At 39.6% G+C, this 19491-nt stretch overlaps 1 protein-coding gene across 1 annotated transcript; it reads left to right on the forward strand.

Annotated features, from left to right (window-relative positions):
• Positions 1–4122: 4122 nt before the first annotated feature.
• Positions 4123–6533, forward strand: LOC122662772 (pollen-specific leucine-rich repeat extensin-like protein 3). Its single transcript, XM_043858489.1, has one exon. It carries the CDS (start codon positions 4123–4125, stop codon positions 6436–6438), a length of 2316 nt encoding a protein of 771 aa, XP_043714424.1. The 3' UTR covers positions 6439–6533.
• Positions 6534–19491: the final 12958 nt, after the last annotated feature.

The raw sequence follows: 19491 nt of genomic DNA on the forward strand, positions 1-19491 counted from the left end.
TTTTTTTTTTTAAATATATTCTTTCTCTCTCTCTCTCTCTCTCTCTCTCTCTCTCTCTCTCTCTCTCTCTCTCTCCAATTCCTTAGCAAATATCGATTCCTGGCCGATCCTGTATCAGTGGGTTGGTACTGACAAGGATGAAAATGTAAAAAAAAAATCTAATTTTTGAACAAAAAAAAAGGTAAACCTAACCGATAGATCGATTTAGATCGGTATCGGCTGAGACCAATACCGATTCCTGGTTGATCTTGTATCGGTGGGTTAGTATAGACAAAGATAAAAATATATTTTAAAAAAATAACTAATTTTTTAAAAGAAAATTGGGTAACCTAACCGATGTAGTCCGATAAATACGGTCCCGATCAGTATCGATGGAGATGGAGATCGATACCGATTCCTGGCCGATCCCATATCGATGGATCGTTACGAACATCATACTATTATATAAAAGCACGTTGTGGCAAACCTTTCAGTTACCTATTCTACCCTTCATTCTTATCTAAAATTCCGTTCTTCAATTCTTAATCTTTATGTCATTCTTTCTTATAATTTCATAATTTTAGGTACCCTTAGTATTAATTATTATTGTTTTTAATTAGTGGCAAATCTTTCATTTACCTATTGTACCCTTCAGTCTTATCTAAAATTCCATTCTTCAAATCTTAATCTTTATGCCATTCTTTCTTATAAATTCTTAATCTTAGGTACCCTTAGTATTAATTACTGTCTGTAATTAAAAATTAATTAATATTAATAATATTTATTATTATTTAAAACAAATCTCTCCAATTCTCTCCACAAAATTAGATTTACCAAAAGTAAATCGGTTAACAATTATGGAGAGAAAATCTCTCCAATTCTCTCTCATAAAATTAAGGCAATAAAAAAAAACTCTTACTTAAGTAAGGTAGATATTCATTCTCTCTCTATCTCTTTTACTTGTTATTTTTTTTATTTTTTTTTTCAAAAAATACTTCTTTATTCTCAACGATATCTCCCCTCTCTCTCTCTCTCTCTATTTGAATCCACAAAATCTCAAAACGTTTCTTGCTGTTTTTTTTTTTAAATATATTCTTTTATTCTCAATGATCTCTCTCTCTCTCTCCAATTCCTTAGCAAATGCCGATATCGATTCCTGGCCGATCCTGTAGTAGTGGGTTGGTACTGACAAGGGAGAAAATGTAAAAAAAAATCTAATTTTTGAATAAAAAAAAAGGTAAACCTAACCGATAGATCGATTTAGATCGGTATCGGCTGAGACCAATACCGATTCCTGGTCGTTCTTGTATCGGTGGGTTAGTATAGACAAAGATAAAAATATATTTTAAAAAAAAAAAGTAAATTTTTAAAAGAAAATAAGGTAACCTAACCGATGCAGTCCGATAAATACGATCCCTGATCGGTATCGATGGAGATGGAGATCGATACCGATTCCTGGTCGACCCCTTATCGGTGGATTGATACAGACATCATACTATTATTTAAAAGCACGTTGTAGCTAATCTTTCAGTTACCTATTCTACTCTTCATTCTTATCTAAAATTCCATTCTTCAATTCTTAATCTTTATGTTATTCTTTCTTATAAGTTCATAATCTTAATTCTTAGGTACCCTTAGTATTGATTGTTATTGTTTTTAATTAGTGGCAAATCTTTCATTTACCTATTGTACCCTTCAGTCTTATCTAAAATTCTATTATTCAAATCTTAATCTTTATGTCATTCTTTCATATAAATTCTTAATCTTAGGTACCCTTAGTATTAATTACTGTTTGTAATTAAAATTAATAATATTTATTATTATTTAAATCAAATCTCTCCAATTCTCTCCACAAAATTAGATTTATCAAAAGTAAATCGGTTAACAATTATGGAGTGAAAATCTCTCCAATTCTCTCTCATAAAATTAAGGCAATAAAAAAAAACCCTTAATTAAATAAGGTAGATATTCATTCTTTCTCTATCTCTTTTGCTTGCTGTTTTTTTAATTTTTTTTCAAAAATTACTTCTTTATTCTCAACGATATCTCTCCTCTCTCTCTCTCTCTCTCTCTATTTGAATCCACAAAATCTCAAAATGTTTTTTGCTGTTGTTTTTTTTAAATATCTTTTTTTATTCTCAATGATCTCTCTCTCTCTCTCTCTCTCTCCAATTCCTTAGTAAATACCGATATCGATTCCTAGCCGATCCCGTATCCGTGGGTTGGTACTGACAAGGGTGAAAATGTAAAAAAAAAATCTAATTTTTGAACAAAAAGAAAGGTAAACCTAACCGATAAATCGATTTAGATCGGTATCGGCTGAGACCAATACCGATTCCTGGTCGATCTTGTATCGGTGGGTCAGTATAGACAAAGGTAAAAATATATTTTTTTTAAAAAAATCAACTTTTTAAAAGAAAATAAGGTAACCTAACCGATGCAGTCCAATAAATACGGTCCCCGATCGGTATCGGTGGAGATGGAGATAGATACCGATTCCTGGCTGATCCCGTATCGGTGGATCGATACGGACAATAAAAAAAAATGTAAAAAAAAAATCTAATATATTTTTTTAAAGAAAACAGGGGTAAACCTAACCGATCCCGACAAACACGGATCGGTCTGCATCGATTAGATTACCCTATTTTCTTCCCAAAAAATTATTATTTTTTAAATATTTTAACCCTTGTCCGTACTAATCCATCGATATGGGATTGGCCAGGAATCGGTATCGGTCTCAGTAGATACCGATCCGTGCCGGTCGGGATCGGTTAGGTTTACCCAGATTTTTTTTTAAAATTACATTTTTACCCTTGTTCATACCGATCTACCAATACAAGATCGACTAGGAATTGATTTCGATCTCCATCTCCACCGATACCGATCCGGAACGATATGTATTGGATTGCATCGGTTAGGTTACCCTATTTTCTTCAAAAAAAAAATACTTTTTTTTTAAATATATTTATGCCATTGTTTGTACTAACCCATAGATACGGAATCGGTCAAGATTTGGTATTGGTCTCAGTCGATACCAATCCAAATCGATCTGTCGGTTAGGTTTACACTTTTTTGTTCAAAAATTAGATTTTATTTGTACATTTTTACTAGAACGATTTAGATCGGTATCGGCTAAAACCAATATCGATTCTTGGTTGATCTTGTATCAATGGGTCAGTATAGACAAAGGTAAAAATATATTTAAAAAACAAACTAATTTTTTGGAAGAAAATAGGGTAACTTAACCGATGCAGTCCGATAAATACGGTCTCCGATTGGTATCGGTGGAGATGGAGATCGATACCAATTCTTGACCGATCCCGTATCAATACGGACAATGTAAAAAAAAAAAATCTATTTAAAAAAAAAAAGAAAACAGGGGTAAACCTAATCGATCCCGGCCAACACGGATCGGTCTGCATCGGTTATATTACCCTATTTTATTCTAAAAAAATTATTATTTTTTAAATATTTTTATCCAAAACGTTTTTAACTCAAAACGTTGGGTTACATGCCCTTTATAAAATAAAATTCCTAATCCTATTGTAAAACTCAAATCATAACTAGACTCTAACTCTATCAACGATTTAAAAAAAATTGGATTCTTACATTCCAACGATTCTAATAACATGAATAAAATAAGAAAAATTAGAAAGAATCCCTAGTTTATCATCTTCTAATTGCATGAGATAGTAATCTGGAATTTCGGCGCTGTCTAAGACAGATCTCTCGGATTCCATGGTGTTCCCTACAAGGATACCTGCAACTCATGTTTCCCAAACGAAATTAACTTGATGGGCTGCCATGGCCATCCAGCCAGCAAGGAGCAGCGTGTTCATCCGCTGCAGCTCTCTCCCATTTATTCCTGGATCAAACCCATCTCCCAAAACCAACGTTACATTGTCATCTTCCTCCGTTCATCTCTTTCTTCTCTGGCAATCTGTGAGGCAGCGGCTCATCTTCTCTCCTGCGATCAATTGTTCGTTGCAACCTCCCTTTCTAATTATTGGTGCTTATATGGACATGGATGGTCGACCTTCCGTCATGGGAGGAGGATCAGTGAGAGAGAGAGAAGGAAGACCTGAAACATCGGGAAAACCTGACTAAAAAAGAGGGCATTAGTTGCAGAGCCCACAATATAACATGCCCATCTCCGGACCTTCTTCATTGTGCCCTATAAGCAGCCTTTGGCCTTTATCTCCAATAAAGAAGATGGTGTTGCCTAGCTTCCCATCCAAAAAGCAGGCCTCAGGCTACTTATTACTTTTCCTCGCCTTTTCTTCTTCTTTCTTCATTCCCTCTTCCTTAGCTTTAACCAATGCACAGGCTTCCTGGATTGCCCGTCGCCAGCTCTTAACCCTCCGTGAGGGCGGTCATCTACCTGAAAATTATGAGTTTGAGGTTGATCTCAAGATTACCTTCGCCAACGATAGGCTTCGTAGGGCCTACATTGCTCTCCAAGCCTGGAAGAAGTCCATATTTTCCGACCCCCAAAATATCACTGGCAATTGGGTTGGTGCTGATGTCTGCGCCTACAATGGCGTTTTCTGCGCCCCAGCCCTTGATGACCCATCGATTAATGTCGTGGCCGGTGTCGACCTCAATAATGCTGACATCGCCGGGTACCTGCCCCCCGAGCTTGGTCTCTTAACCGATCTGGCTCTCCTCCACATTAACTCAAACAGGTTTTGTGGGATCGTTCCACCAAGCTTCGGTAAGCTGCCATCTCTCTACGAGCTGGACATTAGCAATAACCGCTTTGTTGGGGGTTTCCCTAAAGAGACGCTCTCCATCCCTGGTCTCAAGTATTTAGATATCCGTTTCAATGACTTCGAAGGAGAACTCCCATCGGAGCTGTTTGAGAAGGATTTGGACGCAATTTTCGTGAACAACAACAGATTCAGTGGTAAAATCCCTGATTCTCTGGGTAATACCCATGCTTCTGTTGTGGTGTTCGCCAACAACAAGTTCAGCGGTTGCATTCCAGGAAGCATAACAAAGATGGGTTCATTGGAAGAGATTATCTTCATGAATAACAATCTGTCTGGTTGCGTTCCTCCAGAATTTGGGCTTTTAGGAAACGTTACAGTTCTCGATTTGGCAGGGAATAACTTGGTTGGTTCTTTGCCAATCAGTTTCTCTGGGTTGAAGAATGTGCAGTTGTTGGATATTTCTGGTAACAAATTGACTGGATTTGTGCCTCAGAACTTGTGCCAATTACCTAAATTGCAGAATTTCACATTCTCTTACAATTACTTCAAGGGTGAGGCACCTGAGTGTTTAGCAACAAAGGAATCAGAGTTGGTGTTGGACGATACCAACAATTGCTTGGCTGATAGGCCGGAACAGAAGACAGCAAGCGAATGTTTGCCTGTGGTGAGCAGACCAGTGGATTGCACCAAGTTGAAGTGTGGAAATCCAGCAACACCATCTCCAAAGCCAACACCACCCACCCCAAAACCACAACCACCACCTACACCAGTCTCAACTCCACCACCAGTTGTGACACCTACACCTCCTACACCAGTCTCAATTCCACCAGTTGTGGCTCCTACACCAGAACCTGAAGCACCAACTCCAGTGTCCTCCCCTCCACCACCAGCACCAGTCCAATCCTCACCACCACCGGTGAACTCTCCTCCACCACTTGTCGTCCACTCCCCACCACCACCAGTCGTCCACTCCCCACCACCACCAGTGGTGCACTCTCCTCCACCACCGGTCATCCACTCCCCACCACCACCAGTTGTCCACTCTCCTCCACCACCAGTCGTCCACTCCCCTCCACCACCACCACCAGTGGTGCACTCTCCTCCACCACCAGTTGTCCACTCCCCTCCACCACCACCACCAGTGGTGCACTCTCCTCCACCACCAGTCGTCCACTCCCCACCGCCACCAGTCATCCACTCTCCTCCACCACCAGTGGTGCACTCTCCTCCACTACCAGTCGTCTACTCCCCACCACCACCAGTGGTTCAGTCCCCACCACCACCAGTCGTCTACTCCCCACCACCACCAGTCGTCCCTTCTCCACCACCACCAGTCATCCACTCTCCACCACCACCAGTGAACTCTCCCCCACCACCAGTCGTCCACTCCCCACTACCCACACCAGTCAAGTCTCCACCACCACCAGTGCAGTCCCCTCCACCACCTGCACCAGTCTCCTCTCCACCACCCCCAGTGGTGTTACCCCCACCACCCACACCAATCTCCTCTCCACCACCACCAGAGGTATCCCCACCATCACCCACACCAGTCTCCTCTCCACCACCACCAGAGGTATCCCCACCACCACCCACACCAGTCTCCTCTCCACCACCACCAGAGGTATCCCCACCACCACCGGCTCCAGTCTCTTCTCCACCACCAGCTCCAGCTGACGATTTCATTTTGCCACCAAATCTCGGGTTCCAATACTCATCACCACCTCCACCAATCTTCCCAGGGTACTGATCGACTAGTAGCACCTCTGTAATATTTATTCTTTTTCATTCGTTTAAAACCCATGCTCCGGACAATGTAACCAATTAATTTTCTTCATTGTTTCATTCAAGAGAAGCATTTGTTACTCTCTTTTTTATATAATATAAAAGGGCACATTTGGCGGGAATATCCATGTAATTCTGAGAAATACATTTTTCATAAACCAAAAATAAAATAAAAATCCATTTCCAATCCTCATTATTGTTTCCATTTTTCAATTTACATAGGTACGTGCATGCGTGCATGAATAGTGAATGAATCCATACTACGTGTGAGATAGAGTGAATCCAAACTCTTAGAAGTGAATGAAATTGCTGGACAATCAAGGAAATGGAATCTTAAAGGGTATTTTAGAAAAGACAAAAACTTAGGAGGTTGTAAGTACAGTGGTCCCTCGGGACGAGGGTTTCCTCAGCCCTTATGGCATATGGCGACATAGGGTTTTGGGAGATGTATGTGTGTGTGTATATGGATATGGATAATATTGTCAATGTATAATATTGATAAATAGGGGATTGGGATCATGCATTAAAATATGCTAATATAATGTGAAGTCACCACCTAGGGTTAGGGCCTAGGACCCATTAAGTGTAGCCCTACCCGTTGTGAGCGGAATCGGGCTACGTGACTCCATATGGTCCGACCAAAGGTTCGGGTAAGGGGTCAGGTTACGAGTGTGGGAAGGTGTTAGGCACCCACCTCGCTTGGTCGAAACTGGTCTCTCTGTGTTAGATGCTACATAAGGACGAATGTTCTCTCTCTTTTATTACGGGGATGGGGGATATTATGAACTACATTTAGTTGCTATGAATTGAACTAAAACATAATAAACTACATTACATATATGAAAAATACGGACTAAAACGATGAAATATGAAAGGACTACATTGAATCAACAAAAATACAGTAATTATACCTGTATGGTTGTATTCCCCTGGCTCAGGGGAGATAGACGAATGGACTGACGCTGATTCTTTCTCGGCAGAGTAACGACTCTTTCAAGTGATTTGGAGAGGAGTAAATAGACAGAATAATGTCTGTAATAAAGGAGTTTTGATGGTTATCCGTGCACAGATGGGATAACAATGCCAAAGAGCAAAAGCGCTTTATACTCAGAGGGACAATCGAAGGATCTGTCCGCCACAAGAAAACTTCAAGCACTCACACTCTCATGAGAGAAGGAGGAGAAATGAGGGTGAAAAGGGAGGAAAAGAGGCTAGGAATCACTTGGGGAGGGTCTCTCCACCCAATCTTCCTTGGCAAATGTGGGAGGGGACCCTCCTATTTATAGGGAGGGACCCCTTCTCTCTCCTGGCCGAATAAGTCCTCCACGGCGCCGTGGGGGACTTTTCCACGGCACCGTGGGTGATGTCAGCAGGCTGAGGTCACACCCCCTCATGGCGCCGTGGAAATCCGGTACACATCCCCATGGTGCCGTGGGAAGGCACCCACGATGCCGTGGGAAGGCGTCCACAGCGCCGTGGGAAGATTCCATGGCGCCGTTTGAGCTCAGTGCCATTTTTCCTTTTTTTGGGGCTTAAAATGGGTCATTTTGTGTTCAGCATGGTTCTTGGTCTTATGGGTCAGGTATCTTGGGTCTAAAAAGAAGGAGAGTGCGTCGTCCATCGTCCATGTCCCATTGTCATCATCGCCAATTAGGGGATGACAAAAAATCAATGTCTACAGAGGTATTTATGAACCCAAAGAAGAAGTGAATTATTCCATTTTCTTAGCTACTAGCCTTCTAGCAGGAACATTACTGCTACAAGTGTAGCAGCAAATTTTTTTTTTTCCAAAATTGTCACTAATTTTTATTGATAAAATATTTAACTAAGAAAATTAAATAACGGGATCCAATTAAATAAATTTAACCTTTTCACATAGTATTCTTTTGAAGTATTGGAAGGCTACCAAATTAAATGTCACAGATTTCTGGTGATAATTTTTAGAAGGGAATGCTAACAGGACGAAATTTTGTTGCTACCCAATTAACAGTGAAAGAAATGAAATCTAAAAGGGTATTTTGAAAAATACAAAAACTTAGGAGGGTATTTGTGAACCCAAAAGGGAAGTGAATTATTTCATTTCTTTAGTCTGAGTAGCAACAAAAATTTTTCCAACTCAATACTTTTTGATAAGAAGTGTTTCAAATACAACTTTCCTTTATGGAAGATTGCTTGCCTAAAAACCTTATTTGGTATAAAAAGTTGAGGCAAAAGGTTTCATGTACGCAATGTATGATGCATGGTCCCTTTTTTATGCACCCTTCTTTTTTATGCACCCTTATCTTGTATGATGCAATCTCAAAGATAAGGGTATATATTTTGTATATATATATATATATATATTTAAAAGGAAAAGGGTTTCTTGGAGGAACTGTTGCCACAGCCCTATGTTTCTAACCACATGTGGGCAGATGATTTGATATTTTTTTATCATTTAATAATCAACGAACCTATTGTAAAGAAAATGCAAGTAATATTTCAACCATATATAACTCAATTTGGATCCTCTACTGCCGAGTTGCCCAGCAGGACCGTGTTGCCCAGACACGGTATTACGTGCAATATCTGCCTTACCCTTGCCCAAACGCCTTGCCTGAGTGGGGGTAAGGCGGTCATTGTGCGCAACACCATGTCTGGGCAGCACGGTCCTGCCGAGCAGCTTGGCAGTAGAGGATCTGGATCTTATATAACTCATCATGTATGAGGTTTTTTTCCTTGTTATTTCAATAGTTCTTATCACCAAACAAGCCCACACTTTCAAATAGACAAACAGATACAATTTGGATCCTCTACTGCCAGGCAGGACCCTACTGCCAAGACACAGTAAGGCGGTAAATGATCGCCTTACCCCCACTCAGGCAAGGCGCTCGACAGGGATAAGGCGGTAATTTATCGCCTTGTTGTGTCTTGGTAGTATGGTCCTGCCGGGCAGCTCGGCAGTATACAGATATCACTATAAGTGAGCGGAGTTACCAAGGTTGGCTTTCTCCACCGCTGCCCTTGCCTAAATCTGGTGATTCGAAGGTAAATCTCTGTTTTTTCTACCACTACTTTCGTTCCAGCTCCAAGTTCTACAGTTCCTAGAAGATATTCTTCAAACTGAAGGATGTACAGCAGGAGCTTTTCGTTTGGGTCAAATTAGCCGAGGAACACCCTGTTTTCAGTTCTGAGCATTTTCTACGATCTCTTTGTGAGTCTTCTTATCTCCTCTGGCCTTTTGAGCGATTGTCATGATTGTTAGCTTGTGCTGCTTAGGTTTCTCTTGTTCTCCTTTCTGCATATTAGATGTCTATAACAAGATATTTCAGAGAGTCTTTTTATCATCCTATTGTTTTTTTTTTCTTAACGGCTATGTTCTGTCTAGATCGAATTCATGAACTCTCTATTCCTATGGGGTCAGTAAAGTCTTCTTGTTCCAGCTTACACCCTGCTTTTTCGTTTTCCTTTTGTTCGGTTTCGGTGGTAGTTATGCAAAACCTCCAATAATCCCTGCAACTCTCTTGGTTTATGTGATGGTTCTTGTGATTAAGTCGTGTGAAGCAAATATCTTTTCCATTGACTTGCAGCTGAACTCTCCTTCTTCCTCTCTTCTTTCTTCGGGTGATAGTTCGGGCATCACGGCTATTGCTGAGTGCTTAGCTATTGACTTCTCTACCAGGCTCGACTTGCCGAATATTAGTGTGCATATTGAAGTTCAGGATCCTCTTCCATTGCAGCTATTTTTTTGGTGGAGATAGTGAATCTTCCCTGTATGCTATGGATGCGAAACCCACAACATTGATGATTGTTTCTGAGGCAATGGTGACTAGCCGCAAAAAGTTACAGGGTAGGAAATGAAAGTCCTAGCTCTTAGTTGTCAAGGGATTGGTCGCCCCTTGACAAAGCGGGAAATCCGCCAGTTAATAAGTAAACATAGACCTGAAGTTTGTTTCCTTTCAGAGACTAAAAAATCCAACCCGAATTTGCTCTACTTCTGTAGGTCTTTTAATTTCTCTAATTTCGAGTGCATCCCGGAAATAAATGGAGCAGGTGGTATGTTGCTTATGTGGTCTAACTGCATCGATTGTAACATTTTGTGGAGGAGTAATTGGTGCTTACATGTAAACATGGTGTTTAATTATATCAATTATCAAAGCTGGACTCTGACTTTTGTTTACATTAGCTGCTTCGAACAGTTGAGAAGATCCCAATTGAATTCAATTCTTAATATATCATATTTCATCAATTAGCCATGGCTTTTAGTTGGGGATTGGAATTCATATCTTTGCATGGAGGACAAGCAAGGGGGCAGGCCTTTATCTCAAAGTCAATTGCAACCTCTCAATAATTTTGTCAACGAAGCTTGCCTATCAGAAATTCATCAAACAGATCATCTTTTCACATGGAATAACTGGCAGTTTGGGGATAGAAGAATTGAAGCATGGCTGGATCGGTTTTTCTCAAATTCTGACTAGTTCAATCTGTTTCCTAATGCCATGGTTACATCTGAAATAGTTGCTTCCTCCGACCACAAAGCCATAATTTTGCATACTGAAAGGAACAGATCCTGGTCAGTAAGACCTTTTCATTTTGAGGCCTTCTGGTCATATGAACCGGGGTATTCTGAAGTGGTTTCTTCTAAGGGTGTCAAAATGAAACCGAAACCGACTATCAGAACCGGAATCAACCGTTTACGATCGAATCGAACTGCACCACAGAAAAATGATCCAGTTTTGATTTTATAGGTTCTCTTCCTGGTTCGGTATTGATTTGCACCTCAAAACCGCGGTTCTAAACCGAATAAAAAACTGTAACTCTTACTCGAATACTAGCCCATGTATCAATTGGATTAATTAATAACACAATAATTAATTTAATAAACATAATTATTGTATCACTCTAGAAACATAAAATAAGTAAAATGTAAAGGGTTAACTATATATTATATTTGTTCAAGTATGAATTGGAAATGATGTATGATGTTAAAATGGATTAACTAAACCCTACTTTCTAATAAATAAAAAGTTTGTTTATCATGTGAGTGTGGAGAAGAAAAAAAAGGGAAAAACAAAGAATAGGAAAGGAATAGAACGATGGTTAAAGATGAGAATTTTTTTTCTTCATCACATAGGCATGGGAAATATGATGAGTGAGAGAAACCGGGAGAGAATGGAGAAATACGGGAATATAAAGGCCTTGAAAACTAAGGATGTCTTCATTACTAGTTCTCAAAACAACACTACACAAACCGCATGTAAACCGGATAATGAAAACCAAATAGAAACCGATAAAACTAGACCGTATGCAAAACGATTATGATTTTAGCTAATTCCTATTTGGTTCGATTTTGATTTCAACTTATCAAAATGTAAACCGCACCGCAACCGAATCGAATAACCAGAACCGCACCGATTGACACCCTTAGTTTCTTCGGCATGGTCTTCATTCAGCCCTCATGGTTCTCCCTCTTTCAAAGTATGCAACAAGCTTAGATCTCTTCAACATACTCTTAAGGATTGGAATCGATATCAAGTTGGCAATATTTTCCAGAATATGGAGATGTCTAAAGCAATGTTAACAACACTTTATAACATCAATCCTTTTTTGAGAGATGATCAGTGGTTCTTAAATGAGAAGCACCAATTAGTCACTTTGAAGAAACTTGCACATCAAGAAGAGATTCTTTGGAAGTAGAAATCTAGAGCAAATTGGATTAAAGCGGGTGATCGCAATTTCAAATTCTTTCACCTTTCAACTTTAAAAAAGAGAGGCAGGAATGCAGTTACATTTATTAATGTTGATGGTCTCACCCTTACAGATGAGCATCAAATGGGCAATGCATTCACAAATTTCTACAAGGATCTCTATTCTACTTCTAATCCCATTTTGGAGGATTCCTATTTTGAGAATGTTTGAGGGAGAGTTACCTTGGAAGATAACTCCAGGCTCAACAGACCAGTCACAGATGAGGAAGTTAGCTCTATTGTTAAGTCTATGCCTTCCAACAAAGCTCCAGATCCAGATGGTTTTTCGGGGATGTTCTTTCAAAGCTCTTGGTCTATTATTGGAGGACAGGTTACATCATGCATCCAAAAGTTTTTTTCAACAGGAACCTTTTGTCTCTCCCTCAATCAGACGCATATTGCTCTTATATCTAAGGTAGACCATCCTTCCTCAATTTCAGAGTTTAGACCCATAAGCCTATGCAGTTTTATCTACAAGATCATTTCTCGGATCATCGTTAATCGCCTCCGTCCTATTCTCAATCGGATCATATCTTTTAGACAGAACGGATTCATTAAAGGGGGACATATTCAGGATAATGTTCTCATCTGCCATGAATTGCTCCACAAAATTAAAAACACCAGAAGAGGAAATAAGGGGTAGTTTTCCCTTAAGACTGATATGCAAAAAGCTTATGAGAGAGTTGAGTTGAAGTTCTGGAGGAGCACTCTTTCCAACATGGGCTTTGATTCTTCATGGATTCAATGGGTGATGTTTTGTGTTGAAAATTCTCAGCTAAGTATTTTGCTGAATGGCTCCCCGCTCACTTTCTTTAAACCTACTAGAGGCCTTAGACAGGAGGATCCTCTTTCTTCTTTCCTCTTTGTACTTTGCACGAAAGTCCTATCAACTAATCTTGCAATCGCTCTCCAAGAGAACAGGTGGAGAACGGATTTCCCATATGGCGTTTGCGGATGATCTGATTCTATTTTGGGAAGCCTCCATGAATGAAGCTAGAGCTCTCAACGAGGTGTTGGAAACATATTGCAAGTACTCAGGTCAGGCTCTCAATCTCAACAAGACTAGAGCTCAGTTCAGCCCCAATGTGAATTTGGTAATCAAAAGACAATTACGAGAGTTCTTCCAGTTCATCCCCACATCTTCTCTCGATTCATATTTGGGAATCCCTTTTATCAGCGGGAAAATATCAAAGAATCATTGTGCCAACCTGTCCGGCAGGTAAGATTATGCTAGTTCAATCAACATTATCGGCCATGCCACTTTACACAATATCTTGCTTCGAGATCTCAGCCTCGATTAATTAAGTCTTTGGATTTTATAAGCAGAAGCTTCTTTTGGTCAAGTGATAACAATTCTCTCGTTCCTACCGTCTCGTGGAGTACCATCTGTCTTCCTAGAAGACTAGGCGGTCTTAATGTGAAACTCTCAGGCCCAATTGAATCTTGCATTTTTAGCTAAAAAAGGCTGGGAATTGCTCGAGTCTCTTAGTTCTCTTTGGGATAGACTTATGAAAGATAAGTACTTTCCATCCTCAAATTTTTTTCATGCTAAGTGTTCTTCTACTGCCTCTTGGGGTTGGAAATCAGTGTGTTCCACGAGGGATCTTCTCCGTCAAGCCTCTTTCTTTCAAGTCGGGAATGGTCAATCCATTAATCCTTGGCTTGACTATTAGATCCCCAATTACCCCCTTCTATTGCTCCTTTTCCCCTTCCTCTGGAAGCACCCAATTTAGTCGAGCATTTTATTGATCCTCATTCTAACTCTTAGAGAAGAGAACTGATATTTCAGTGGTGGCCTCCCGACATTGCCTTTTTAATTTTTTCCATCCCCATTCCCTTTTTCCCTTGTAACGATAGATTGATTTGGCAAGGTACCTCATCGGGAAGATTCTTCGTGTCTTCAGCCTATAGTCTAGCCATTAATGGAGGTTCTCACCCCTCTAGCTCTGTGTGGCTTAAAGTTTGGCACCTCTCTACTGCACCAAAAATTCAGCATCTTATTTGGAAGATCCTACACCAAAAAGTTCCTGTGCCTGGTCTATTGAATCTTAGTGGGTTCAATTTAAACCCCATCTGCTTCATCTGTCAGAATCAGGCCCAATCGGCTTCCCATCTTTTCTTCGATTGCACAGTTATTAAAAGCATTTGGCACCAAGTTGGGCTAATTAATTTCTTCTCTAACCAAGATATCAAGTCTGGGATTTTAGCTACAACAAATATCCCCACTCAATTTAACAGGGACAACAAGCTTAAAGTTTCTCTCTTCTGCAACATTATTTGGCATATATGGAATGGATATTGGGATCTCATGTTCAGGCATTCTCCATTCAATCCAAGGGACATTACTCTAAGAGTGATTGCTAGTGCTAAGGAGCAAGTTCATAATTTTTAGAATCCAATGAGAACTAATATTCATCTGGTCCGGTGGATCCCTCCAATCAGCCCTTTTGTTGAGTTCGACATTGATGGTGCAAGTAGAGATAATCCAGGCAACGCTGGCATCAGTGGCGTTTGTAGGTCATCAAGTGCTTCTTTCATCTGTGGGTTTTCAGTTGGTATTGGTTGGAACTATGCTCTGGTGGCTGAAGCTCTTGCTATTAGATATGCCATGACTATAGCTAGCCAAATGGGTCTCCCAAAGGTGGTCTTAGAGAGCGACAATCTGCTGTTGGTGAACAATCTTGAAGATCCTACGCTTTCTATCCCGTGGAAAATTGCACCTATAATAGCGGACTACAGGATCTTGTAGTTATGTTTTGAGGCTGTCGTTTTTGTTCATTCTCTTAGAGAAGCGAATTCTATTGCCGATTGTTTGGCTTCGCTGGGAGCTTCTTCTCAAGCAGTTTCTGTCTGGCAGGGTTCTCCCCCTTCGTGTAATCTACTTCCTTTGTACTCTGACTGTTCTGAAACATTGTTCTAGCGTTAATAAAGTATTATTACCACACACAAAAAAGAAAAAAAAAATAGATATCACTATAATTACAAATAAAGAACTTGGTGGACAAAAAACTGCTTTGTTTTATGGGTGTTCCATGTACGTCTGTTTTGCGTTAAAATGAGCATTCTATAGAAACTTCATTTAAAGCATAAAAAAGAAAGAGGATTCTTAAGTTCTTTTCCTCATGCTGAGGAAGCATTCATTAGTATTTGGAAATACCTCAATTCGTCCGTACGTCCAAGAAATACGTCAATTTAGGGGTGAAACAGGGCCAATTTTTTATAAAACCTAGCCCAACCTTGAGTCCTCTTAGCTTAACCAAGCCCAACCCGATCTTGAGGTCGGGTTGAGATATCTCAGCCCATGCCCAACCTTGTCGAGCTCAACCCGGCCTAGCCTAACCATAATCAGGTCGGACTGGTCGGCCTTGATTGGTCCTGATTTTTGCCAAGGCTAGCCTAGCCCTGATTAACCCTAGATGGCACTTTTTTTTTTTTAAATCATTTGGGTCTTTATTACTAAAAAGGGAGGGGAAAAAATGAGACATCATCAACATTAATCATTCGTAAAAATAATCCTAGAGTCTTAAAGCCTTACATGTAATGTGTAATAATTATTTGGGTAAAGTACACGTACCCCCTTATAATACACCCAATATTCCTCGTACCCTTCTAAGCGGCTCAATATTCCATGTACCACCCTTGCTTTACACCCCAAATCCCAGATAGGTCCAATCTGTTAAATACCACCATTAGATGCCAAAATTTTGACCATTTTATCCTTTGCTCTATTTTCTTAAATCTGAAAAGATTTAGTTACCCTCACTTCTTTGTTGCCCTAAACTAATTGAAATTGACCATTTTACGCTTTGTTTTATCTTTATAAATGAAAAGACCTAATTGCCCTCATTTATGTATTAACCTAACCTAATTTGAAAAGACTAATTTACCCCTAAATGTTTGTTCCTAAAAACCCCAAAATGCCCTCATCTTTCCCAAATCATCATCTTCTTTTACATACCCACCACCGCCACCGCCACCGCCACCACCATCTTCTTTAAAGAAAGTTGCAAACCGCATCAGGCAAAAAGGTTCAAATAATACAGCTCTAGGAAGTCAGAGGGTGAGGTGTGTGTGTGTCCATCGGTGGAGCAATTTGTTTGGGGATGAATGAAGGAACGAATGGAGAGGAATACTATCAAACAGTCACTGTTGATCTTCAGTCGCGTCATTCAACTTTATTCCCAGATCCAACTCCATGTCGGCGATCGGTGAATCGGCTGGAGGTTCCATAAAGAAATGGTGGGACAGGGGATGGGCTTGGATCCAATCAAAGAAACCCCCATTCGCCAGAGATCTAGAGATGAACGAGGTGGAATCCACCATGTTGGGTTGTCACAGCAAGGGCAGCTGGAGGCATGTGTTCTACAAGGTGAGATCCGAGTTCAGGAAGCTCATGGGTTCTAATAAGGTTGGTTTACCTCAGACCTTCTGGTACGATTCTTACAATTACTCTCAGAATTTCGATGACGGCAAGAAGGCTCAGGATTAATTAACCCACTGTGAAGCCTCAAGTCTCAAATCTGAGCTTTAATTTCTTTCTTCTACTGCTTAAGAGTACTAATCTTCTTCCTGGGGGCTCTGCACCTCTTCATGTTGAGAAACTAAGATCAAAATTAATATCAATTTCTTCCATGGGGCTCTGCCTCTTCTGTGTAACAAATATTGAAGTGATTAGGATCCCGCGGATTGTGTCGGAGACGGTGAGATTGGGAATGGAGGACGTGAAGTGGTTCGTGATGGGAAATGATGATACGGTTTTTATCACAGAGAATCTGGTTAGGGTTTTATCGAAATACGGCCATAATCAATTCTATTACATTGGGAGTTTGTCAGAGAGCCATCTGCAAACATCTACTTCTCATATGGCATGGCTTACGGCGGTGGAGGGTTTGCCATTAGTTACCCATTAGCGAAGGCTCAGAAGGGAATGCAAGACAGATGTATTCAAAGATACCCAGGATTGTACGGTTTCGATCATCGGATGCAAGCTTGCATGGCTGACCTCGGTGTTCCCCTGACAAGGAGCTCGGTTTCATCAGATGGTGGGTGGTGGTGGTGGTGGGTATGTAAAAGAAGATGATGATTTGGGAAAGATGAGGGCATTTTGGGGTTTTTAGGAACAAATATTTAGGGGTAAAATAGTCTTTTCAAATTAAGTTAGGGTAATACATAAATGAGGGCAATTAAGTCTTTTCATTTATAAAAATAAAACAAAGGGTAAAATGGTCATTTTTAATTAGTTTAGGACAACAAATAAATGAGGGTAATTAAGTCTTTTTAGATTTAAGAAAATGGAACAAAGGGTAAAATGGTCAAAATTTTGGCATCTAACGGTGGTATTTAACGGATTGGATCTATCTGGCATTTGGGGTGTAAAACAGGGGTGGTACATGGAATATTGAAGGGTGGTACGTGGAATATTGAGCCGCTTAGGGGGATACGAGGAATATTGGGTGCATTATAGAGGGGTACGTGTACTTTACCCTAATTATTTATCAAAAAAAAAAAAGTGTAATAATTAATATGGGAGAAAGAACGCTACATGGGCATGTGCGGTGCATTACCCTGTGCCTAGACATAGGGGCGCGCAAAATGACCGTTTCAACCCCATAGATAGGCGAAAATCCCAGGGTGTAGGGTCATTTTGCGTGCCCCTATGTTTGGGCACAGGGGTAGTGCACCGCATACGTCAAGGTAGTGTTTTCTTTCTCTATATATAGTTATATAAAATAAGGGTTGGGTTGGGCTGAGCCGCGGTCAGCCCGAAGCTTCAGTCCAGACCCGACTTGGTCCAATCTCTGCCCTTAAAATCCCACCCCAAGCCCATCTTGTGGGCCGAAATTCTCAGCTCAGGCCATGTCCGTGCTCAAGGTAAGCTCAGGTTCACATAGCCTCAATTACACCTTATGCCAATTCAACTACTTTTTGTTCAAGTTCTCGTGGAGACAAATTCTCATCGATAAGCATTTTTTTAGCATCTCTTTATTTTGTGATCATTCCTTGTGAAAAAAAATTAAGTTTGTTCAACCTTAATGAATGTGTAGCATTATTTTTTCCTAGAATTACTTATCCAATAAATAATACTGATTAACAACTAGTTCAACAATAGTTAGAATTAACATGTAAAATAGAAAACATTACATTTAAGTCCCTCCACTTTAACAACATTCTATAACGGATTTTCGGATATAGAAAATACAATTATCGAAAACCCTATTCCATAGAAACAACCATTACAAAGAATATCAACCATTGATTGTATAAAAACATTTTTGTCAAATAACTATGTAATAATAATAAGAGCAAAGTACATGCACCCCCCTGTAGTTTGAAACAATATCAAAACATCCCCTAATTTCACTACTTACGTGCACCCCTCTGGATTTGTGGACGGTTTACAAATAAGCCCCTACCGTCAAGTGTAAAGCGTTAGTTATAGTTAAACTTTTCAAAACCCCTATTTTACCCTTAAATTTTTCCCATGGACCATTTTACCCTTATTCTTGGATCAAACCCTTCTGCTTCTATTACATTTATAAAAAAATTAAGGGTAATTTACACATACTACCCCTGAGGTTTGATGAAAGTGTAATTTTATCTCCCAATTTTGGATAATTCTATGTATCCCCCTGAGGTTTACAAACGTTAACAGATACACCCATTCCGTCAATTCATGACTAAAAATGTTAAAAATTTGATGTGAACTGACAAAATTGCCCTTGCAAGAAAAGAAAAGAAAAAACCTACAACTCATTTTCCCTAAATCGTTTGGGGAAGATGATGAGTTGCAAGTATCCTTGTAGGGAACACCATATATATATATATATATATCATATCATACTATTATATAAAAGCACGTTGTGGCAAATCTTTCAGTTACCTATTCTACCCTTCATTCTTATTTAAAATTCCATTCTTCAATTCTTAATCTTTATGTAATTCTTTCTTATAATTTCATAATCTTAGTTATCCTTAGTATTAATTATTATTGTTTTTAATTAGTGGCAAATCTTTCATTTACCTATTGTACCCTTCAGTCTTGTCTAAAATTCCATTCTTCAAATTTTAATCTTTATGTCATTCTTTCTTATAAATTCTTATAAATTCTTAATCTTAGGTACCTTTAGTATTAATTACTGTTTGTAATTAATATTAATAATATTTATTATTATTTAAAGCAAATCTCTCCAATTCTCTCCACAAAATTAGATTTACCAAAAGTAAATCGATTAACAATTTTGGAGAGAAAATCTATCCAATTCTCTCTCATAAAATTAAGGCAATAAAAAAAAGCG

This window comes from Telopea speciosissima, chromosome 5, assembly GCF_018873765.1.
Source record: "Telopea speciosissima isolate NSW1024214 ecotype Mountain lineage chromosome 5, Tspe_v1, whole genome shotgun sequence".
NCBI lineage: Eukaryota > Viridiplantae > Streptophyta > Magnoliopsida > Proteales > Proteaceae > Telopea > Telopea speciosissima.